Source organism: Labeo rohita, chromosome 14 (genome assembly GCF_022985175.1).
Source record: "Labeo rohita strain BAU-BD-2019 chromosome 14, IGBB_LRoh.1.0, whole genome shotgun sequence".
NCBI lineage: Eukaryota > Metazoa > Chordata > Actinopteri > Cypriniformes > Cyprinidae > Labeo > Labeo rohita.
Window position 1 is genome coordinate 20,812,591 of NC_066882.1, and position 26,474 is coordinate 20,839,064.

The 26,474-nt window shown below is 35.5% G+C and overlaps 2 protein-coding genes across 6 annotated transcripts in view; one reads left to right on the top strand and one right to left on the bottom strand.

Annotated features, from left to right (window-relative positions):
* The window catches only part of slc44a1b (solute carrier family 44 member 1b), a 42,536-nt gene extending 26,081 nt beyond the window's left edge, over positions 1–16,455 (bottom strand). For 2 of the 5 annotated variants that reach the window (XM_051127449.1, XM_051127448.1), the window contains exons 1-3: positions 13,884–14,116; positions 10,069–10,158; positions 7,666–7,808 (exon numbers count right to left, since the gene is read on the bottom strand). In XM_051127449.1, the coding sequence (XP_050983406.1) occupies positions 7,666–7,808; positions 10,069–10,158; positions 13,884–13,943 (293 nt within the window). In that variant the 5' untranslated portion in view covers positions 13,944–14,116. Of the gene's footprint in view, positions 1–7,665; positions 7,809–10,068; positions 10,159–11,080; positions 11,378–13,883; positions 14,122–16,415 lie in introns of those variants that run through there. The other 3 variants (XM_051127447.1, XM_051127450.1, XM_051127446.1) reach the window with 3 other exon arrangements.
* A 668-nt stretch (positions 16,456–17,123) lies between these two features.
* Positions 17,124–26,474, top strand: part of abca1b (ATP-binding cassette, sub-family A (ABC1), member 1B) — a 43,262-nt gene continuing 33,911 nt past the window's right edge. The window contains exons 1-5 of the mRNA XM_051127171.1: positions 17,124–17,264; positions 19,546–19,646; positions 20,642–20,735; positions 23,479–23,620; positions 23,730–23,848. Of these exons, the coding sequence (XP_050983128.1) occupies positions 19,581–19,646; positions 20,642–20,735; positions 23,479–23,620; positions 23,730–23,848 (421 nt within the window). The 5' untranslated portion in view covers positions 17,124–17,264; positions 19,546–19,580. The remainder of the gene's footprint in view (positions 17,265–19,545; positions 19,647–20,641; positions 20,736–23,478; positions 23,621–23,729; positions 23,849–26,474) is intronic.

Below are 26,474 nucleotides of genomic sequence, written 5' to 3' on the forward strand. Positions count from 1 at the left end.
TACATAAATAAAACCCCAAACTTTGACAAAGAACAGTGTGAAAATCACTGACATCCAGAGGTTAGCCAAACATATATACAAACACCAGCTGTTTAAAAGTTGTTTTTAATTATTGAAAGCATGTCATTTCTGCACCAAATATAATCGCAAAAGTAATGAATGTTTGTACTTCGTTGGAACAACACTGTTGGCAGCTTCTTAGGAAAAGAACAACATTTTAAGCTTCTAAAATAGACTGTTTTCATACTAAAAACAGGGGAAATGGAAAATAAACACTGAACATAATCTAACCCAAAGCTTGCTGCACAAAAACTGCTGACAAACTTTACAGCATGCAATAAACACAATGAACACACATGAAAGACAATGATGGACCATAACCCCATTAAACAGAGAAGGATAAAGTGAGGGATCGTGGGCATGGGGAATGGGCTGCTGGAGCACAGTATTAGCATCTGAGAAAGAAAAACTAAGCTAAGTGCATTAAACGGATGAACTTTGCTCAGCTAACAACATTAGCTTGCTAACTCAGACTGCCTCCTGACACACACACAGTTACAACCCCAGCATGTACTTTATCCACTACAGCAGTAGAGGTGTTTGATTTCAGGTTTTTCCAAGTCAACTCCCACCACAGGAGTCGATGGAATTGACTCCATGACTCAATATATTTTACATCAAAACAGGGTCAGGAACAGAATATAAAACTGCAGCCATTATTACACACTAAATTTATTCTTATAAAAAAAAAATCTTAAATTTGCTTTAGCAGCCATTACCAAAGTACCATAGTAAAGCCAAAGTAAATGCTAGGCCTCAGTCCATACCACAACCAGAATCACTATTGCTCTCATCCATGACTGAATGACCCACAGGCCTTAGTCGATAAAGTCTAACATCAACAAAGAAGGTTAAGGTCAGATGTCAAATCTTCCTAACGAAGCATGTAATTACTATTTACATGGTAAGTGCCAACTAGAAAGGTAAAAGCCCACAGATCACAACCCTCCAACCCAATTAACTGTGCTGTACATCGAAGGCTAAAAAAAAAAGTGAAGGTGTGAATTCTGAGCTATTTGAGAACAGAAATGATATACGGGTGTGCAATATATTTTGTTTACGATAATATCGTAATTGTTGTCGAAACAATATGCTAACAAAACCATACCCAGAGAGTGCATATGCTATTGCGTGTGCACATTTATAGTTCACGCTTTCATTGCGTAATTTAGTCTATCAAAATGCATTTAGAATTCCAAATATGCTCCCGTATGACTTTAATATGTCATGTACATTTATATCATCTGATATAGTTAATATCACACGAACAGTACAGTTTTTTTCTCCAAACATCAGCACAATTGCAAATGTGATATTCATTGTATAAAAGTCCATTAAACAAAAAGTTAATATTAACTGACTTACATTTTAGACACAACAGTTTCTATTTTTGCTCAATTTTCAAACAAAGCCACAGCAGCAGTGCTAACTTTGACAGCAAATTTTGATTTAGTCTTAGTCATAGTCTTCTGACTAAAATGCCATTTAGTTTTAGTCATTTAGTCATTTAGTCATTTTAGTCATCTAGTTTTAGTCGACTAAATCTACAATATATTTAGTCAGTTAAAATCTAATGGGTTTAGTTACAGTGTAACACATTTATTAAGCATTTCTCTAAAATTACCAAACTCATTGTATAGGTTTTATATTAAGGTTTTATCAAGATAGACACAGATTTAACTGCTGTGACACGCAACATGCCTTTATATTAAAATAAAACAAACCACTTCTCATAAAGAAACAAGAACATGGCCTTCTTTTCAACGAAACGCCAATGGTTATATAGGCAAATTATGTATTATTTATAACAACATGTTTACCACATTCTCCATTTATTCAAGTAGACTAATTTAGCAACTAATTTAGGCTGCTGTCCCTTTAAAACCGAATCCACGGATGTAATATACTGATATACATCCGATATTCTCCCAACTGTTTACATTCACCCAAGACGTAACCAAGTGAGTTTACGTGAACATGTATCAAAATGGACAATTCCACATCATTTTGTGTGTATTTCTCCATTCACGAGATGCAGAAGAGTACTAGTGCACTCCGTGAGAGGCGCTGCTTCGAGCGTGTACGTTCAGAAAACCGGACCGAATTGAGTTCTCTTTTGCGTCGTCAAGTTTATGCATATATCTGCTCTTCTCTTACTCCCAGATATTGACATTTTTTAACGTTTTCTGAGACATGCAGCAAATGTATGCCAGCTTATGTACCGCCAGATCAATAGGCTATGATACAGTTCAAATGTACGCATCTAATCTCCTAACCACGCAGATTCATTCTGAACGAATGTCTTCCCAAATCGTCCCTCCATAACACTGTTGTCTTGTTTTTATACTTGACAAATATCAATAGATATTAGTTTTTGTCATTCAATACGAAAGTTATTCGTCAACAAAATTTACAGTGCACAGCAGAACTGTTTTGCATCTCTGAGCAACACACAACAGTGTTTCGTTACTAAATCTCTCAGCCATTTGAATGAATCAATTAAATGAATGATTCAATGACTCACTCATACAGTTTTTTTTTTTACAGATCATACAGATTTGCTGTCACCTACTGGCGATTTTAGGTTTGTATTTCAGGTATATTTTTTCCTTTTTCCCCCCAAATCATTTCAAATATCAGTATTCAACTTAAGGAAGTTAACTTCTGTTACTTCTGCAAACTAATCACCACATAGAATAAGAAGAATATCAAAAGCTTTGGGAGTCAGCTGTCCACGGCAGACCTAAACCAGTCAAAGTACCAGCACAATAACACTCAATAACAAAATACTGTCTAATTATTATCAACAAAAATCTCAGAAAATATCAAAATATAATTTTTTTTTTTCATTATCGCACAGCCCTATGTACAACCAGACTCACTGGAAGTGTCCTAAAAGAACCATTTTGAAGAACATTTTAAAAATCTCAAGAACTTTCGACTATAAAGTACCTTTTCTGCATTTTTGCTAGGTTCCATTAATGTTCAAGGTTCTGATGCCAGTAAAGAACCTTTATTTTTAAGAGCGTATGTAATGCAAAAGTCCAAATGAAGAGATTTACAAATCATGCACTATGGTAAAAGCATTTTGAGGTCATCCCAGAAACCACACAAAAATCATTATTTAGTAATCAGTAATCTGCTTGTGTAATCATAATTTGTGTAAAAATGAATAAAAGTTGTTGGTGTTTTCCTGACACTAGAGTTAATTTAGCTTGAAATTGCAGTGAATTGATATAGGTATGTTTTGTAAAATCTATGTAGAGACATGTATTTTCAGCCTCAGTTATTAATGTGTGTGTGTGTGTCTTAAGAGAGAATGATATGGTGGCTAGTGTAGTGCTGCTCAGGGGTGATTACACGTCTCTAGTGGTTCAGTATTTTCAGCCAGAGTTAAAGATGTAATAAGAGGAAGACAAGAAACGAGCAGCCATGCCTTTTTGTAGGAACAACTCACTCCAGGTGGTATTTACCACATCCTTCTCTTTTATGACATGAATAAATGAAGCAATTACTCAGAGCTATATGGTTCTAATAGGATAAGCAAACACCTAGACACGTACTAAATCACACACAGGCAGCGTCACCCTCATGCACTAAACTACTAAATGTGAAACGCCAGCATAAAATCTGCTAATCACAAAGAATGATTTTGTAAATGGGTAGTTGACATGACATGTAATTTTAATGTCCTCAAAGGCTATAATTTTATCTTTTATTTTCATCATGGCTGGACAGCAAAGAACATTCTTACCATAAACATAAAATGATCTAGTCAAATTATGCGTTGTTTTATTAGCAATTTCACGTCAAATGTGACTTGAAAATTATTCTGTGGTGTGATTGGCCCCATCATGAACTGTGAAATACAGACACATCAAAATGATAAACGTGGAGAGAAATGCCATTTAAATACACTATCATTTGAAAGTTTGAGGTCGGCAACAAAAAAAAACTCTTATGCTTGTCAGTAATACTAAGTAAATATTAATAAAAACAGTAATACTGTAAAATATTATTATATATTAACAAATAAATGTTTTATATTTGAATACATTTTAAAATGTAATTCATTCCTGTGATGACAAAGCTGAATTTTCAGCATCATTACTCCAGTCTTCAGTGTCACATGATCCTTCAAAATCATTCTAATATGCTGATTTGCTGCTCAAGACACACATATTATTATCAGTGTTATTATCATATTATTATACAAGCTGTTTTCTTAATCAAATAGCTTTTCAGTAGCAAAGCTCTTTTTTTGATCAAGTAGCACGGTAGCGTCAACCAAAGCTACATTACCCAAAGCATTTGGAAGCTTAAATCAGAAATATAACTGCCAAGGATCGCTGATCCTGGATCAGTGACGCCACCGCCACTAAACCTCGTAACTCCATTTGCTCCTCAAACTGTCCGTCAAACCTCATGATACTTATTACCTATACCTATTATGCTCTTTTACAAAGTCTTGATCTTGCTTTGGGAGTGTTATCGATTAGTTCCAGGTTTAATGAAGGCCCACCTTCCGAAAAACAAAATGTGTTGTGATTGGTTAGCTGTCCCACTGCATTGCGATTAGCGAACAGCTTAGACAGTGTTTCAGTACTGCCACACCCCTTGCCAAAGCAGTTAGCGCAAGCTAGATTAAAGTGATTCTTACGTTTTAAATATGGATATTTTTCTTACAAAAATCCACTGATTTGCTAAAGGAGGCCTTTATTGAACCCCTGGAGCCATGTGAGGCACTTTTTATTTTCGATGGATGCACTTTATTGGACTTGTTTTGGACTGATGAAGAGAAACGCCCGTCTATGCCGTTCTAAAGCTTGGGAGTGGCAGGATAATTTGTAATATAACTCTGACTGCATTCAACTGAAAGAAGGAACTCCTATACACCTAGGATGCATGGAGGGTGAGTACATATTACACTACAGTAGTGTTGGGTCCTATCGTCAGCTTGCGATATTATCGTGCTAATTTTTACAATTATTTTACATACTTAGTTCCATTGCCTGAAACCAGCTCCAGCATAAGGCTAAAAGCAGCCCAATATTATCAAAGAACATCATCACCGATTAGCCTTGCCTAATCTAGTGTAAGTTTATGCATTTTAAAAAACACTCGTGTTATAAATGAAGCTATCTACACTGTATGATTAATAAATCTCTTACCACACTCCGCACACATCTGCAGTGCGTTACAGCTCTGAAGCGGCCACTCCAGTCAATGCTTGTATTTATACCCACTGCGCTGCAGCTCGCTGAAGCGGCTTTCCATGCTGAAGCGGCTTTCCACACTGAATCACTAAAGTTAGGCTTATCCCCCACCTCGTCCCTACCCCTCCAACAATTCGAATTTCCGTAGGCAGGATTTAATTTAATGATATTCTAATGGACCGCGTTGTGACATCATAGCATCTGGAAAACAAACGTTGTAGTCCAAAGGAGCCGTTCATTGTAGTTCTTGAAAAGAGATTTTTTTAAAATGAAATATCTCCCTTTGGAGTGGACTTTGAGATTTGTAACTTTGTAGATCTTTTTTATGCCCAAACATATACACCACAAACTGACTAAAATTTAAAAAGTGAAAAAGCATAATAGAACCCCTTTAATATATGCTGCAGAAGTATTTCTTAGTTCATGTAACTAATGTTAACTAATGAACCTTATTGTGAAGTGTTACCATTTATATAAATGTATCTGTACACAGTAAAGCTACAAAACCAGCTACCGATAGGAGGTTTCCGGCCGACAGCAAAGATTTATTTTTTCTATGTCACAATATGAGGTAAATCCAGCTCTGTACATGATACTGAGTTTTGTTGCCAAATTGGTTTGGAAAAGTTGTTGAATAAACAACTAAACTGAACTATTATGCCTGTTTATCTGTTTGACTGACAGTTTTATTGATCACTTAGAGAGCACTGACTTGGTATGATGTTGGTTCAATATAAAAACGATATTTAAAAAAAAAAAAAAAAAAAAAGATGTAGTAAACTACTTTTGCCATGTTGCTGTGACTTAGCTTGCTACATTTCTCAGGGCTGTAGCTTTAGTGCAGTGAAGCTTCATTTAAAGGGTTCATCGGATGCCCAACTTGTGGAAAACAAGTTGATATGATTTTTTAGGGTCTTAATGAAAAGTCTATAACATGCTTTGGTTAAAAATTTTCAATGAAAGTGTAAATAACACCTTTTTACCTTGCCAAAGGTAAAAAATCATCCTGTTCTGGTCGAGGTTGCTTCAAATATTAATGAGCTCTGCTCGCCCCACCCCTCTCTTCTCTTTGAGGAGTGACGAGCCCGTTTACTTTAGCCGCATTTAGCTGCTAAACTTGCTTGAAACAATGGAGGTCGGACTGTTACAGCTGATTAAGGGCAGATCTGAGGTAAGAAGCTCTTGTCAATCAACTATCGTGGGAGCGGCCTCTGTCGGTGTGACGCAAAAGACAAAAACTAAAAAAAAAAAAAAAATCTTACTGACCCCAGTTTTTTTTTTAACAGTATTGTATGTTGACAATTATGTATATATGTATTTATTCATTTATTTTATTTTTTTCAAAAAGGACAGGTTGTGATTTCATATTACCTCAACATGACATAAATGGGCTCTTGGTGATGCTAAAAAATAAAGATCCAAACAAGAATAACACATTTTATACGTTTTGAATTTGGTGTCATGTGACACATTTTCATAATACTAATAGACAAATTAACTCAAACATTCTGTCATGATTTACTCATCTCAATCCTGTATGACTTTATGTCTTCTGCAGAACATAAAAGAAGAATAATCAATAACAAAACAATACTGGGCTCCACTGCCTTTCGTTGTATGGGGGGAAAAAAACACCAAGATATTTTTTAAACATCTTTTGTCTTCCACAGAAAGTCAAACAGGTTTGCACTGACATAAAAATGAGTATAATGACAGAACTTTGGGGTGAACATCTCTAACAGCTTAAAATTGGATTTCCATGAAGCCTAAACATCATTAAATACACAGGTAAACCGCACACCCTCTGCCAGCGCGGCCACCTCTTTTTGACAGCTCCAGCAAGACATTTTCAACCCATTATTAAGTTCACGTCTGCTCTGACAAGCCAGTGAATACTCCACCAAATGACTCGCTCTGCCTTGTGATGAGTCAGATCTCAGACCCATCTCTAAAAAGCTACGTACAATTCAGTTCAACCACACCGGAGAGCCAAAAGCCGTCATTTGACAGCACTGCAAATGAAATGGCCCGCAATACCTGTCTTTCCTGCAGGCTAGCACCCATTAAGGGCCGCACACTGTGACAGTACCCGTCCTCAGGGCCTATACTGAATTATTCAAGGCTCGTGTGTGTAGCTCAGATAGTCCTCAGCCATCTCGAGGTGAAACGCCAGCCATTTGACATTTGCATTGATGTGATAATCGAAGGGCAAGAGCTGGAGCGCTCTGATTTCACCGCTGACCATTTACGACGGAGAAAAACGGGTGTGTAAAAGCACAAAATGAGGAGGAGGAAAAAATGAAGGTTGGTGATGGTACATGCAGGCTGAGTGTAAAAAAAAAAAAAAAAAAAAAAGGATGAGAGAGGAAAGAAAGGCGAGCTGACTCACTTTCTGTCAGTATGGTCGAGACCACTCAGCCGGACCCCTTCGATGGGCTCGTTGCGTTGGCCACACGTGTTCCCGTAGCTGTCATATCCGAAGACGAGCCTCGCCGCCCCTCCAGTCGCGATGGTAAACCCACAGATGCCACACTGGAATCAGAATGAATTAGCAGGAATCATGAAAAGTGTTTGTTTGTTTTTTTAAAAAAGTGTGAAAACTCATTTGCAGCAAAGGCTAAATAATTCACAGGATAAACCTAATTATAGAAAGATTCACCACTAAATCAAAAGATACCTGTGAGCTTGTTCATCTGGCGAACATCAGCCTCCTTGCAAAAGACTGAGACATAAACTTACACAATGTCCAATGTTTCCAGTGACAAACAGTTTGTCTGTTCACACTAAACGCAAAACTGCTGTAAGACCATATATACTCTCAATACTATACAGGTATGTGGAACAGGATATATTTTTTTTAGAGCAGTGAGATTTCACACTGGATGGGAGTACCCTGTAAAACACCACAGAAATAGCACCAAATCACGCTCATTCTGGCTGGTCGCAAAAACCACAGAAAGGTGAGAAAACACTATTAATCAAAAGGGAAATTTCAAGAAAAAAGCTGAGCCATAAAATATTTAGACCTGGTGTTTTTGCACTATACTGAAAAGAGTGTTGAATGAATTATCATGGTGGGATGTTGTATTAATAATAATAATAATAATAAATTTTATTTATAACGCACTTTATATTCATACAGAATCCCAAAGTGCTATTATACGTGACCCTGGACCACAAAGCCAGTCATAAGGGTCCATTTTTTGAAATTGAGATTTATATATCATCAGAAAGCTGAATAAATAAGCTTTACAACTATAAACAAGAGATACAACTATTTGAAAATCAGGAATCTGAGGGTGCAAAAAAATAAAAAATATTGAGAAAATCGCCTTTAAAGTCCAAATGAAGTTCTTAGCAATGCATATTACTAATCAAAAATTAACTTTTGATATATTTATGGTAGGAAATTTACAAAATATCTTCATGGAACATGATCTTTACTTAATATCCTAATGATTTTTGGCATAAAAGAAAAATCAATAATTTTGACCCATACAACGTATTGTTGGCTACTGCTACAAATATACCCGTGCTACTTACGACTGGTTTTGTGGTCCAGAGTCACATATGGCTGTTAACTAACTAACTAACTAACTAACTAAATAAATGGGCTTTAATTAGGGCTGCATGATCTGGGGGAAAAAATCCAATTGCAGATTTTCTGATAAAAAATTGCCTTTCCTTCTTTTAAATTTTAAGTTTGCTGTGCTTGTTTGTATGCTTGCTCAATTTGGCCAAAATTTTGAGATTATATATCAATATTGCTATATTAATATTAGCAATAATAATAATAATAATAATAATACTAATAATAAATTAAATTATGAAAAACACACAAAAAAACAAAACATACTATTGTAATACATACATATACATATATACATACATATATATATATATATATATATATATATATGTATATATTGTATATATGTATATATACACACACACACATACATATATATAATTATTAAGCAAACTAATGATTTTTTATTTTTTCATTCAATCTGTAAAATTACAATACTAATATTTCTGGATGTCTTAAATTCTTAATTTTCAAACATTAAACCAAACATTTAAGTAGGCTTTTAAAGCTGCTCTTTTGTTGATAGGCACTTATCATTATGGAAATTATAGAAGGATGGTTGCTGCATGGTGTGTTTCCAAATTCACGTTAAATCGACCCAAACGCATAGCACATGCAGAAATGATTTCACATGGAGCAGCGTTTACTGCAAACCGAGCCACTCCGAGATGCTGCAAACACCAGCGGATAATGAGCTGCTCATGTGTAAGAACACTCTGAATAACACAGCACATTTATTTATTAATCAAATCACACTAAGCCATATTGCCATTTTGGATTTATTTCAATTATTCACGAAGCTCTAGCATTACAAGAAAAAACAAGAAAAAGACCACAGAGTGTCCAAGAACCCTAAATACTGTCTGCTTCACATCATAGTCCCAATTTACCTCTCTCTGTTTACTTTGTGATACATGTACATTATTTTGCTTTTTACAATAATAAATAAACAAATGCATGAATATGAAATACAGTTACACACTGTCACTAACATCTGACCATTGAATGCCAAGACTAACCAATCAGGACTATAAAAAAAAAAAAAAAATCCCCTTTAGTATATCATTAAGTAGTACATCAAAGCTAGTCAGTTCCTGTCTATGTAAACACAAAGTAACATGAACACTGTAATACACAGTGTGACAGAAGTACTGTATGAATTAACATAATATTGTCTATAAATTATGAATAAGGTGAACTTACCATTCCCACAAGGAACAATGTAAATAACAGGAACCATGGCAGATCCGTGCAGCTTCGGTCCTCCAAAGGTTTCCATTCTCTTTTTGGCCTCTGAAATACAAATACACAACGCTTAATGTTCAGTCATGCTTAAAACGATTATCATTTGATTCAAATAACATGCCATCACATTACAAATAAACTGATAATCAATTCAGTCTTTTTCTATATTTATAATTTTCCACTTCACTGGTTCTAAAAATATGAGATACAGAAATATATTGATAAATCTTCTAAAATAACACTGCTATAAGGAAAAAAAAAAAACATTAATAAAAAATGAAGAGTACATAGATTATAAATTATTTATTATTTTTGTATTTTTATTTGATTATTATTATTTATGCTTTCAGAGATCAGTAATGGAAAATAAAAATATTACTGTCACATCGATTATCAAACACTTAAATATAAAAATAATCATAAAAAAACAACATAAGTCAATTTCTTCTTTACATAACTAGTTAGCATGCTGCAAATGTTAAACAGTATTTTATCATATAAGGCCTCGCAAATGTAAACTGTCAAAACGGACATATTCAAAAATCAATTTCACATAACAAGCACCGTTCACAACTGATTTCCATTTATAAATAACCCCCCTTTGTGTAACCAGTGTGTTGTAGGAGGACAGTAGTGACTGTAAACATGTTTACTAACACACTATGATGATGATGATGATAATGTGCAGCAAAAAAAAGACAACGATCTAAAGCGTTGTATTTTGATGCAAAGGCGAAATCATCCTAAACTGTCATGGTCAAACGCATTCATCGCTATGTGCGACCGCATAGGACATAATAATAGGATTACATGCAGTGCAAGCGACAGTACAGCACTTGATTGGCCCGTCAAATGCGATCAGCCGTGAAACAATGTATCACAGCGCCAGCAACAATGTAACAATGTATCGACACATCCGCGCGAGATTCGATACATTGTATCGCGTTTTGTTGCGGGCAGCATCGCTTACCTCTGCGCTTCCACAGCATCCCATTGCCGGAGGGAGGTTAGGACCGCAAAAAAACTAAACGCTACACCGCAGGAAAACAATAACCCCAACTTGCAGGGAGTTGACGGTGTGTTTTCTACCCTGCATTAATCGCGCGCGTCGATCACATGAATCTAATCGGAGGGCTTTCCCCGGATACACTGCATAATAATGTTTGTTCGCTCCTCTCGCTCCAGGTAAAAGGGATTATTACTTTAGGATTTATCGCCCAGCACTTCCTGGTGGGTTGAGCAGGTGTAGCCGGAAAAGAACGGCAGCCGTCCATTCACAGCACGAGCTGGATAAGGCGGAACGCGCGCTGAATCCAGGGACGCTGGAGGAACCCGGGAACTTTAAACTGGAATTCTGGAATTTGTGTCCAGCATAAATCGAGTTTAAAAGATAGCGCTTGATAGAACATTTAATAAAACAAATGTATTTTGCGTATGTTTTATTTAATGTCGTGTCAGCAAACACATTCTAAACAGAACCGCTTCACTGCTTGTTTTTAAGAAATAATGAAACATTATGCAAAACTATAGGCTATGCCAGAATTTCTGACTTTAAGCGCCGCTAAAATATATCAAAATTAGTTCATAATGATAATTGTTCTGTCTTTTTTTCAACCATGTTTCCTGAGGATACTTTCCAGGCTTATAAAAACTATAAATTAACCCATAAAAGTGGTTCAGCTTTGAAATATCATCAGTAAACATCAGTGACATCAGTAAAAAATTATACAGTTGAGGTAAAAGTTTACATACACCTTGCAGAATGTGCAAAATGTTAATTATCTTTTATTTAGTACTGACCTGAATAAGATATTTCACATAAAAGATTTTACAAATAGTCCACAAGAGAAAATAATAGTTTATTTGTAATTAATTTGTAATTCAAGAATAAAGTTTACATACACTTTATTCTTAATACTGTGTTGTTACCTGAATGATCCATAGCTGTATTTTTATTTTTTATTTATTTATTTTTTTGTTTAGTGATTGACAGAATTGTTCACGAGTCCCTTGTTTGTCCTGAACAGTTAAGGTCAGTACTAAATAAAAAATAACATGCATTTTGTATGACCCCCTTTTATTTTGGTAAAATAATTAACATTTTGCAGATTCGGCAAAATGTATGTAAACTTTTGACCTCAACTGTACAATACAAGAATACTATATAGTTTGCTGAAAAGTTTGTTTCTTCTTTGGAACAGATTTCACTTGCTCATGGATCCTCTGCAGTGAATGGGTGCCATCAGAATGAGAGTCCAAACAGATGATGAAAACAACCCAATAATCCACAAGCAAAGCAAAAAGTTGCATGTTTTTACAAAACAAATCCATCATTAAGGCATTTTTAACTTCAAATCCTTGCTTCTAGCTAAAATACAAGTCGTCTCCCATGAAAAAGTCACTTTGTCTTAATTAGGAGAGAAATATTTACAGACCAAGCACCGTTTAGAAGTAAAAACAATTCTAATACATCAGTAGATTTTGATGTGAAAGGACAACAGGGGATGGACTTTTTTACTTGAGCAAGCATTATTATGGACTCGTATCTTGGCCAGAAATGTCGGCAGCCAAATCCGTTCCGATTAAACAAACTTTGTGTGCAAACTATCCTATTGTGTACGCAAGGAACTTAATTACATTTTCCAAGAGGTTTTGATGACATCACTGGAGGAACCATTCAGGCTTTTTCACAGTTCCTGCAGGAATGGGTTACATTTTTATGTTTCTCAGAAAGCTGTCCTTTTAGAAAGAGAACAAGGATACAGCCAGTGTCCTGTGATTTGAGACTCCCAAATAGGGCTTCAAATATCCTTTCATTTTCAGAACGTGGAAAGGTCATGAGATAAATCATGGAAATTCACAGGCCAAAATGCGTGGGAATTACAGTTATTGTTAATTCTGTTAAAAAAAAAAAAAAAAAAAAACACATGTGCTATAACTGTTATAAATATGATATTTCTGACATAATGTTGTTCTGGCTTCATCAGCATAAACATTCCTCATCTGGTGATATAAAACACAAAATAACCCTGACTGATAGAATTTTAAAAAGCTTTGGCTTTGGCCCCAAGCAGACCTCAATGCATATGCCTACAGATTCCTATAAAAACAGGAGCAAAAGGTCACTGTTTGCTTGACCCCTATGAGCAGCACAAAAGCACAAACGTCACTCCATATGGTCATCATCACCACCCTGTTGGGAATCTGCGTCACCGCTGCCACTCAGTGTACTAGTCACTGTAAAACTACACTGAAACACACATTTATACAGGAACTCTATTTCCACCCAAACTTCATATACTTTTTATATACACACACATTTTTAACCAGTGCTAAAATAATAGTAAACGATCACAATAGTTGTTAGTGTCTTTAAGAAGGACTTCAAAAACAATTCAAACTCTCAGGGTATTCAATACTTTAAACATGTCAACAAATAAACTTGAAAACTTAAACTTTTAATAGTTTTATATAAACTTCATTAAGTTTATATAAACTTTAAGTTCAATTTCTGCGTTTACTTAAGGTAAATCAAAGTGCTGCAAGTCACTACCAGCTTTGAAAGTTCACCTCATTACTTTTTAAATATCGTTTGAGAAATTCTGTAAATAAATATGGATTGCTTCACAGCGTATGAGAAATATTCCTTCATTACAAAACAATGAGAAATACTTGTTTTTTCTACGCTCTGTTTACTTTTAGAAGTCGCACTTTGACTTTTTGCCTGTTCTAAACTCGTCAGTTACTTGAATTGTATTAAGATAATGTCCCACCTTTATCCAGCTGGACCTCGGCCGATAGGAGCTTGATGTTGACCGTCTCACCTCGCTCATCTTCGGCGGTGTGCAGCATCACAGCGCTCAGTCTGTGAGGGGTAGAGCCTCAGCTTAGAAACGCCAGCCTGGGCCACAGAAGAGCTGCATTGTTCCATTGTTCTTTGTAGTACCAGGGAGAGAGTGAACATAGTGAGTTATTGTGTGTGGGCGTGTGTCACGGAGAGTGATAGGGAGAGAAAGAGAAAGAAAAAGAGAAAGAAAGAGGGGAAAAATCCTCCCACATTACTGTAAACAACACAAGTGATTTTATTGTCAAACTAACTGTGATTTAATGAGTCTGTACACTAGAGGGAGCTCATTAACAACAAATACAGTGTGACTCAAAACTGACCCTTCCTTATGGATTTCTTCAACAACCATACCTGCCAGAATATGTATATACAGTGCGTTAATATGTATCATTATATTTCGAATGTATTTTTAATTGTTCTAATTTAATAGTTTTATTTGTTTCAGAAACGCATTCCGTTCTGTATACTTCCGAATTGTCTTTTAAACCCCTTGTAAGTAGAGTAAAAATCGCAAAGCTCAATTAAACCTCAATTTCCACAGCTTAATATTAATTAAAATCTGTTGTTTTTTTTGCTCACCGTTTCTTTTTCTGGTACTTATTTAATGCCAGCATATTAAGTTCTTATTATCTGTCTCTACGTGCTTGGTACTGTAAACATAAGGGTCACGACCAACATTATCTCTCACCACTGGGTGAAACATTCAATTTACTCTCCTTCTCTATGTTTATGTGCAATCTTAAGCAGTTTTAGCAAATGTCTCATCTTATTATGCAGAAATGATACATATTTAGAATAGATTTTCAAGTCACTACAGTATCTAGGAGGCTGTTTTGCTCTTATAAACAAAACAAGCCTTTTACTCCTTAAACCAATGTGGCCTGAACTTTCCCCTTTAAAATGTGATGAAACAGCATTGACGTGTCTGTCACACACTTCTGAAGTCAGCATGTTTGCTCTCTTTTCCTTGTTTATTAGTCCATTGTCAGCTTAGGAGTTATTATTGTTCTATAAGAACCTTTAGTCTATTTCTGACAAAGAGTAATGTGATATTTATGTGTTATATTTACATTCAAGTTCTCTGCTTCTAGCCTTCCGCTTTTCTTTCTCAAGACAGCATCAGTGCTGCTCATATTTTATGGATGTGAACCTTGCAAGAGCTCGCCGAAGGTGGCAGGCATTTCTCCCGCAGGACACACTGACCTCAGAGCTGAGGAATGACCCACTTCACTAAGAAACTCTATAGCAACTTACAGGAAACTTACATAATAACCTCAGACGTAAGCCTCACAGTTGAAGCAATTTGTATGATTCAGTTCAATAACAAAATAATATATTACCTTTAAATCTTTGTAATGAATTTTTTTACTGAAATTTTCTCTAACAAATAGCAAACAACAGAAAAAAGGTTAGCTGAAATGCATAGTTGTCCAAAGAAGGCATACACCATGAAAATTATTTTTATAGTAGCATCTCAACATGTTATTGCAGCCAGTTTTTCCAAAATGAAACGTAACTGACTTCAACTGGTGAATTATAACTTTGGCAGCACTTTCTAATCATTTTTAATGGTAGCAAGTGTAGAGCATGTGCTCCCAGGGTTTCAGAAGGATGTTTTCCATTATTTCATCACCCTCCTCCACTAAAAAAGTCAGAAATTTTTCATTACTTACTGCACTAGACACACTGACAGCGGTGGACCGTATGTGCCAACAGCTGTGCTCCAGCAAATGCATTCAGGAAGTGATAATATCAGCTGACCCTTCCTCCAAAAAGTGATATCACAGACAGGTTACTTTAGGTCATTGGCTGTTCTGAGCTGTTTTTAAACCTTCCTATTGTTTTCTAGATCGGACTGTGTCCTAAGAAATCATTATAGGATAGTCATGTATGAATTGTTAGTGAATTCAATTATCTGTTTTGCTCTGCTAGTGTTAGGAAATACCTTCCCTGGCCTAGAATTACAGATATCACTGGAACGTAAAATATGGGTAAATTTGGATACTGAGCTCTGCACCATTTCTGAAAATTAAGATGACTCAGTGTTTGTGTTTCTCACAATGCCAGAATACCGGATCCCAGTCCAGGATTTTCCAGAGTTTCACTAGCTTTCACAATGTCAGTTACATCTATGTTGCAACACCAATGAACACCAAACACAGAGAAAGTACATCTTGGCATATGCCATGGCATAAGATTGTAATCAGTTTGTACTTGACTTTACTTAGATGTGGATAAAAGATACAGTGTATTGTTGGCTATTGCTACAAACATACCCATGCTACTTATAAGTGGTTTTGTGGTCAGTTTATGGAAAATAGTTCCCTGATGAGATTTAAGCATTAAGAACACAATAATAAGTATCAGTACATAGCTTAATACATCTTATTCTGGTCTAATCTGAAGTCTCCACCTACATTCATCAAGAAAAGCCACCAAAAAACAATACATTGCCTACCTGGCCATCACAAGCGCACTTGCAGATACACCATTCCTAAAGCCTGGACATTGAGTCAGGCAAGTTGAAGAAACCTTTGACACGTTTCCCATAAATGGTCTGTCACTTACCACTCCATGTTTGTGTTCATGTGTCATTTCCCATAAATAAAGATGATTAAAGTAAATCCAAATTAACTGGTAATATTAATCCAATTTACCATCTTTCAACCACTGTGAAATTCCTCTGGCAGATGGTTTTTATATACAGTTTTATATACATTTTGTATACTCAGAGAGTGATGATTATATACATTATTTAATATTTTCTTAGATTGTGGTCCTTTTTGCATTCAAATATTGTCAGACATGAGTATTTTATCACATCAATTCGAAAAAATAGATCCCAGTGGAGTTAAAAGGGAAAGGGATTGTGCCAAGTGTTGTAATATGCCTGCTTTTAAGAGCCCAGACTGCATAACAATACTTTTTCATCATCTGTACTCTGAATAATAAATCTTTCAAATAAGATTCTGTCATTTATGGCCATTAAAAAGCAAACACCAATAGAAGAGGCATGGTTCATCCCTGTGTTGTTTTCATGGCACTCGTTTGTCAGCAGATGTTTGCAGTTATGCCAGTTAAGAGCTGTTTTGGGCTCCACGTGTTGATCCAGACTCAGTTAAAATGAGCAGCACACTGGATGACCGACAGTAACCCGGCGCTCAGAGCGGATGCGCTATAAAACCACTTCTAAACCCTCAGATGCTCCTTCACACGAGATCCACCGGCGTCAGAGTCCACAGGGACGAATATACATCCGATTCATTTGGATTACAGCGAATGTCCATCAAAGCTCATCAACTGTCTGGTAAGATACATTTATGTTTCGCTTTCTTTAACACAGTTTATGTGTTTTTTAATGTTCTAAAGGAGAATGAACGGCTTTCAGAAGGTTTCATGTGTCGTATTATTGAAAACAATACAAATACCATAACAATATTTCAGTATTTATGACGAGAGTAAAAGTTGTCAAAGGAAATGATTGAATCACTGACACAGTTTTTTTTTTTTCATTGAAGTAACACTTAAAGTAAAATTGTGCGACGCAGTTGTTATTTATCTGAAGAACAGCTGTTAAGCTTCAGAAACAAAACTTGACGTTTTTTTTTTTTTTTTTTTAAAAAAGCAAATATAGTACAAAAATAGCAAAAAGTGATAACGTGTGGTTCTTTATCAGCGAACAGAAAGATCAGAAGTGCTATATGAGAACAGCAACAGAACAATGAACCAGACAGACAAAGGTTTAGGTCTGAATGTGTGAAAAACAAAGCTAGACTGTAAAAACACGAAAAAAAACTTAGTTTAATAAGTGCCTTAAAGTATGAAAGTAATTCAAAGTGAAGACAAATCCACAACCTGCAGTAAAAGTTAATTAGACGTTTGCCTATTTTGGGTTGAATTACAGATGAAAAAATTTAGTAGAAACTCTGAAAACGAAATGACAGAACTTCCACTAATGTAGTGTCAAGCTAAATTAGTTGAAATGGATGTTGAAACATGGAAAATGAAAAATGAAACATTTTGTACACTGTATATGTGACTCTGAACCACAAAACCAGTCATGAGGCTCAATTTTTTTAAATTATTATTTGAAAGCTGAATACATAAGCTTTTCATTGATGTATAGTTGGTTGGAATAGGACAAAATTTAGCCAAAATACAACTATTTGAAAATCAGGAATCTGAGGGTGCAAAAAAATCAAAATACTGAGAAAATCACCTTTAAAGTTGCCCAAATGAAGTTGTTAGCAATTCATATTACTACTCAAAAATTAAGTTTTGATATATTTATGGTAGGAAATGTACAAAATATCTTCATGGAACATGATCTTTACTTAATATCCTAATGATTTTTGGCATAAAAGAAAAATCTATGAGTTTGACCCATACAGTGTACTTTTGGCTATTGCTACAAATATACGCGTGCTACTTAAGACTGGTTTTGTGGTCCAGGGTCACATATATACTTATATATGAAGGCTTTTGCCATCTGCATCTGTAATAATGGAAGACATAACATGTGCAGGTAGCTGGGAAGGAAAAGCTGTATGAATTCTCAAATTCTCAAAGCAACATGCAGCCTCAAGCACTTCAGCTTGAACATAATGGGAAACGCCTGAAATTAATAGTTAATGACCTGAAGAATGTATACCTAAAAACCCATAGAAAGCAGTCTGTGTTTGTCACAGGTACAGTCATGTTCTCTCTGTGCATGGTGTCAGGGTTTGAAAGGGCTAGCAGGAACATTGTCCTGGGCAGCGTGATGAAGGGTGCGGGCGTGAATATTGTTTCAAACTCTGATAATTGTTTCTTTTTGACTTGTTGCTAGATGTTTCTGCTAAAACTAGATATGAATGTGTCAACTGGTGACATACAGTAAAATTATAGAGGTATAAAATGAATATGGTTAGCAGTTTAGATCATTTTGTCTTTCTTGACACTTTGACAGTTTACACTTTTAGACAAGTAAAAGTCCTTCTTGTATCATTGTAAAAACATACATCATCCTATTTTAGCCATAAAGTATGCTTTGTTTTCTACATATTTTACTATTTCTAACAGGCTTAAGTTTTGTTTCCATCCAAACTCATCACAAACATGATCATTTCTGTTTTGGGTTACCTGATTAAATCACTGAAAGGCTCAGACAGTGAGAACAATGTAAGCGTTAGATGAAGATCACTCAAGAATGTCTAGACCCTTTTCGCATTTGAATAGCGTCGTTAGCATAGAGCAAGGACACGATTCTCTGACTTCCAGCAAATCTGTGCATTTTAAATGAAGCTCTTTGATCAAACGTGGCCATTAAGAGTGAAGCTACCTACCCCAGAGACCCTAATGGCCTGTGAAATTCCGTGCTTGATGATTCTCTGACACTACAAGGTCCACCACTTCCAGGAATTCTGGGAAAAAAAGAAAAGGTTGGCCTTCCCTAAAACAGGGCAGGGGAGAAGAGATGAAAAGGGAAGACGTGAGCAAGCAGCAGAGAGGCTGATAGGAAGGCTGCACTTTGTCCTGGACTTTTGAGCTGCTCTGTTGGTCGCTGCTGGATGCCTTTTTCACTCCGCGTCTCTGTTGTGTCATTGCAGTTGAGAGCTGAGAGTGAAGAGGGACCCGAGTGAAGATGTCTGTCTTTACTCAACTGGGTCTGCTGCTGTGGAAGAACTTCACCTACAGAAGGAGACAAACGGTAAGGACAACAGATTTAACATCTATATCTTTCAGGATTTCTCTTTGTTTTTCAATCTGCTATCATAAACAAGAATAACATTTATTTCAAAGCAAATATCATTTGATGCCTAGCACGTGACGTTATGCGTAACGCTTTGAAATCATACTGCTTTTGAGATCAACATTAAGTCTTGAGATTGTTTTAGTCATTTTAGATTGAATTTTATTAGCTATTCATTCCTGATGATATAATTTGAGAATTCTGAGATGTTTACTTTCATTAACAATCCACATATTAATTTTTTTTTAACAATTTCAATACAGAATGCTGTTATACTATGAGTCTCCGGTTATTGCACATGAAAACTATATTTAAACCATCTCCATCTCTTTAAAATAGGGTATTTTACTCTTGAATGCATTACAAAAAGCACTTTGGTTTTACCATACTATGGTATTTTGGTGTATAACATGGTACTCTAATGTTTATATTTACAAGGTGCTTCCAAGATGTCTTAAACCACGGTTGTTCCATAATACATGTCCAAAAAAACATGGTATATCCTGGTATTTTTTTAAATCTTAAATCCAAAACCTAATTTTCTATTGTTTAATAGTTTGAAAAAGTACAGTACTGATGTATTCACATTTTTATGGTTTAAAATAAAAAAGCATTACCCACAAAAGTGCTAAATGGAGAACAAAAGGTCAGATGACTTTCATTCCCCATTGGATATATGTAGACATGCCTTGTTCCCAGTGGATGTTCCTCTGTGCTGTTGTACTATATCTGGAGGCTCTGATCGATCCTCTGTCGTGTATTAATAATAAATGTTGTTAATAAAAACCCGCCCTTGATGGCATGACACACCAGAAGCCCTTACCTTAGACATTAGAGCTTATTTCCTGAGAGCTCTATTAGTCATGTTTCACCAGGGCCAAAGATGGTCTCTAGTGTCTGCACTTTCCAGAAAACGCTGACCGTTTTTGTCTTTATGTGTTTGACTTGTGCAGCTCCAACTGCTGACGGAGATTGTGTGGCCTCTCTTTATTTTCTTCATCCTGATCGCTGTGAGGTTGAACTACCCGCCTTATGAGCAACATGAATGTGAGTATACTCAGTTTTGAACAGAAGTGAAGAAGAAGTGATGCAATGCAATTATCCTGTTTTGAAAAACGAAATGGCTTCCACGTGTTTTCATGCAAAACAACTTTTGCAATACAACCTGTGCATATTAATTGCATTGCATAATCTAAATACATAACGCACAGGGTGAAAATGCAAGTTTCATTTCATTGCATGTTTTTTATGGTGTAGCATTATCAGATGTGTCAAACTGGCAGGGTGTTTAGGAGTTCCCACTGATAACTGGAGTAATGGGTGCTTTGTCAGTCACACAGGATGTGTAGACAGATAGGGTGATGCTATTAGGAGCATGCTGGGGTTTAGAAAAAGTAATCCCTATTTCTGCATTTTAGGGCACAAACAAGTACAAAATGGTCTATATTTTAATACTAGCTAGTTATTTTGATAGTCTATCATTATTTTATAGTTTTTATTGTGCCTGATCGGCTTTCAAATAGATAAGTAGATGCCAGGCTGTAAACTAGCCAGGAATTTAAAAAACAATCTTTGACTAGTGGTGTTTGAAAAGACATACTATGATACAGATTATTTTGTGAACTTTCTGTTCTTCTTTGTGGAACAGAGAGACTTGGTCATGAGATCTTGTTGACGCGCAAATGTGTCCGTGTGGTACCGCTTTGGTTTATACAGGAAATAAGAGGTCCTGTTCATAATTTCACTTCTCCCTGTCTGGCGTGCGCTGATGGACAAATAGGTTTGTCATATGCGAGTACAGTCATGTTGCAACTTCTCCTGCTAAAGTGATTAAATGGACAGAAAGAACAATGTCCATCATGTAGGTAAAAATCAATTTTAAGACTTCAGAACCAGCAATATTATGTTCCCTGAAGCTGTAAACAGAAGATTATGTGAATTAATGAAATATTTCACCAAATATAAATGTATATGTTTAAAAGAAATCACACAATATTATATTATTGTGTGAATATTTAAGTTTTTTTTTTTTGTATTGTGATATTTTTGACAATGTATTTATGTGTTAGGTTATTTTTTTGCATCATATATACACTACCAGTCAAAGGTTTTTGAACATTAAGATTTTTAATGTTTTTAAAGAATTCTCATCTGCTCACTAAGCCTGAATTTATTTGATCCAAAATACAGCAAAAGCAGTAATACTGTGAAATAGTTTTACTATTTAAAATAAATTCTTTCTATATGAATATATTTTAAAATGTAATTTGATCAAAGCTAAATTTTCAGCATCATTGCTTTCAGAAATCATTGTAATTATGCTGATTTGCTGTTTTCTATTCTTATTATTATCAATATTTAAAGCTAAGTACATTTTTTCAGGATTCTTTGATGAACAGATCAGGATTCTTTGATGAAAGATCCAAAGATCAGCATTTATTATAATATAATTTCTGAAGGATCATGTGACTGGAGAAATTATGCTAAAAATTCAGCTTTAAAAGCAGAAATAAATTATGTTTTAAAATATATTCAAACAGAAAATGATTATTTTAAATAGTAAAAATATTTTAGAATTATACTGTTTTTGCTGTACTTTGGATCAAATAAAAGCAGGCCTGGTGAGCGGAAGAGACTTCTTTAAAAAAAAAAATCTTACTGTTTAAAAAGTTTTGACAGGTAGTGTATGTAGATATAAAAAGAAACTGATTACATTAAACAATTGTGATTGTGATATTTTTGAGAATTTATTTTTATGATGATTTAATTAGAAGAATCATGCATTACAGTATTCTACAAGAATGTGCTTCTCTTGTAAAATGCTGTAATTAATGACTTTTTAAATTCAATTTAACATAAATTAAAAGGAGTACAACAAATATTATAAAGATACATCATTTTTAGCTCATTAAAATTGAAAAAATTCAGCAAACATCTGACTATCTATCCCTGGAGGATGCGTATTCTACGAGGGGACCTTATCGAAAAATGTTATAATTTTTTATTTTGATATTATGACCCAGATATGTTCTTTGATAGATTTTTGTAAGGTTCATCTTAAATTATTTAAAATTAAATATATGTGGGATTGAACAAATCGCGGCTGAATTGATTACTTCATGTTTTAAGTATTATCTTATCTTTGCTGTGCTCAGCAGTGGATCAGCTGGCAGTCTTAAGGTTGACTGATAGCAGACCTGCATATTTGACTCATTATAGAAATAACAGTGAGTCTGTGGGGGGACATAGGTCACATATATACCGCTTAGGTAATCATTCGATAAGGTCCCCTCCTAGAATACGCATCCTCCAGGGATAGATAGTCAGATGTTTGCTGATTTTTTTTAGGTCCGTGAGAAGATAAGGCTGTCTAAGGGAATGTGTCAATTCTCTGTACTGTACTGTATATTGGGATGGGTTGCAGCACTGGAACGAAAAAATAGCGTAAATCTCATCCGGCACATCATGTCCATACAGTTGGATGTCAATCTGATAGCATATCTGAACTATCTACCACCCCCCATTATCAGGATCTCTTGTCATTTATGAAGTAAATACACTTTTGAAGTCATAGATGCATTATCTGGATTATCTGCATTATGGTTTCAGTGGAAAAAATGCTTTTCTCAACTTTTTCTGATATCATCACTCTTATGTCCGTGTCTTGATTATGCCGGTTTTATCGTGTACACTTTCTTCTCTTCTGCTCTCCGAGAAAGCCTTAATGTGGAAACTCTTTTCAGCCCTGTTCAATGAGGTAGTTCATTTTGTCTCCGTTTATTTGTTACAGGTCACTTTCCCAACAAAGCCATGCCGTCAGCAGGCACCCTGCCCTGGATCCAGGGCATCGTCTGCAACGCCAACAACCCGTGCTTCCGACACCCAACCCCTGGGGAATCTCCAGGAGTCGTTGGAAATTTTAATGATTCAATGTAAGTTGTTGCCTACAGCTGAAGATTTCGAACTAACACTATAATGTGGCCAATTATGCATAATATAAGACACAGAGCGCAAGTAGTAATTCTGACTTTTTTTTTTCAGAATATCACGGCTGTTTTCTGATGCCAAGAAGATCTTACTATACAGTCAAAATGACAAGAGCTTAGATGGATTCAAGGAGCTTATCAATGCAGTAAAAGTCATGCAAAATAACACAGCTGGTGAGTACAGTAAAATTGCCTAGAATGAAGACATCACACAAATACAGTTGAGGTCAAAAGTTTAAATACACCTTGAATCCGCAAAATGTTAATTATTTTACATATAGTCCACAAAAGAAAATAATAGTTGAATTTATAAAAGCGAGTTCAAAAGTTTTCATACGCTTGATTCTTAATACTGTGTTGTTACCTGAATTATTTTGTTTAGTGATATTTATTCATGAGTCCCTTGTTTGTCCTGAAAAGTTAAACTGCCTGCTGTTCTTCAGAAAAATCTTTTAGGTCCCACAAATTCTTTTGTTTTTCGGAATTTTTGTGTATTTTAACCCTTTCCAACAATGACTGTATGATTTTGAGATCCATCTTTTCACACTGAGGACAACTGAGGGACTCGTATGCAACTATTACAGAAGGTTCAAACGCTCACTGATGCTCCAGAAGGTAAAACGATGCATTAGGAGGCAGGGGGTGAAAACTTTGAATTTGAAGATCAGGGTAAATGTAACTAATTTTGTCTTCTGGGAAATATGCAACTATCTTCTGTAGCTTCTGAAGGGCAGTACTAAATAAAAAAATACATGATATTTAGGAAAAATAAGAAAAATCTTCATTCTGTTTAAAAGTTTACACCCCTGGCTCTTAATGGCTTGTTTTTCCTTCTGGAGCATCAGTGAGCATTTGAACCTTCTGTAATAGTTGCATATGAGTCCCTCAGTTGTAATTAGTATGAAAAAATCTCAAAATCATACAGTCATTGTTGGAATGGGTTCAAATACACAAAAATGCTGAAAAACATCATTAGCGATCTGACTTGTGTGCTGTATTCCAAGTTTTCTAAAGCCTTTTGATAACTTATGATATTAATTTTTATTCCAACTTCAAAAATCAGTTGAGAAACCCACAAGAACTAATGGTATGAACATCATGAACTTGCCGTTTTCATCAAATTTGAATATACAGTTGACCACAGTTGACTTAAATACTTAATTTTTAGCTTGTTCCTTGTTATGTTCTAGCAGGGAAAGAGAGTAATGTGGGTTGGCAAATGACATAAGACTGCATAAATGGAATGTTTTTCATTTTTGGCTGAACTATGTAATGTTTTTTTGCCCCTTTTCAGCAATTGTATTCTTCTATAACAAACAAAGTCGAATTATCAGTTAATCCTTGTGAATATATAAGCAAAAGGTTGTTGAGGATTTGTTGAGATTGTGCTGTTTTTTCCATTGGGAGAGTAGGAGGCTGAATGAAAGATCAAGCCTTTCATACAAGCCATGGCAAGTCACTTTCAGGGCTAGTGTGGGTGTAAATATGCACACACATCCCAGAATCCAGTGCTTGAGCATTACCTGCCCTATTCACTTAGTGAGCAGCGTGAATTGTCTCTTCCGATCACAGACGTCTCTTCTCACGCTAAGTGAGCTTTAATTGCATTTCTCTGCCTAATGGAGTAAAGGTTGCACAGGCGCCATCACAGCATGTCTGCAGTAACAATTTCTAGAATGCATTTAACCAAAAAATGAAGTGCGATGACATTTTCAGAACGGTGACAGTGAAATGGGTAGATGACGATCAAATGAATCCAAAATGGACCTAAATTCACATAATACACTCTCCTGTTCCCGCAAAAGTTTAAATCTTGTTCCTGTTCTGTAGTTTAAATATCTGAAATCAGAGGAAAAAGAGCCATGTGAGTCCACCTGTTCAAATTAAAGCTTCATTATTGTGTCTCACACTGTCGTGCATGACAATAGGAATGCTTTGAACACGCCATCCAGTCATTGTGGGGCTTTTTTCGCATGCTGCGATCTCATTCATTTCTGTCTTTATTCTCGACAGACATGAAAGAGTTGAGGTCTTTGGGTTTAGGTTATAGTTATTGCTTGAACCCATTCACACCTAGATCATTTGCTATGATTAGCTGTAATGCTGAATTCACAAAGAGCTCTAAATAGCTGCTTTACATTGGCCTCATAATGGGTTGCAATGTTTCTGAAAAACAACACACCCAAAATATGATGCTAATTGTTGTAGTCGGCAAAAGAAAATTGTAATGGTTTTCTTTTTGATTATTGAGCATATGACTTGTATAGTATGCTTCACTTTTTTCAAGTATACTTCACTTTTTATGTGTATGTGAGGGTAAGTGTACAATCCGATATTTGTAACCACGCAAATAACTGCAAATTTGTTTCGCAGTAATCAGTTGTTCCACAAGGTGGCAACACTGTCCTGGGCCGCTGTTTCACAGTAGAAAACAAAACAACAACAACAAAATAGCGAACACTGCAACAACAACAGATGCTCACATTGACGAGCGTTTACGAGCAAGAGGGTATAAGATAGCCCAGCTTTGGTTTAAAAGAGTTAAAAAAAATATTTGTTACCGGTCCTAACTTATGGAGAAAAATAGAGCAGACACTGGACATAGATGAAGCTTTCTGAAGCACGTGTCGACCACCTGCGTTAATGCATAAAATCAAATGGAGAATACTTTGAAAGGCTATGCGTTCAACTGTACGTATACTGAAATATATAGTAGAAAGCCTATGAAAGATTTACATTATTTTAAAAAAGACTTTTAGACTGTTTGTGTGGAAAAATCAATGGTATGGCATTTGGTTTA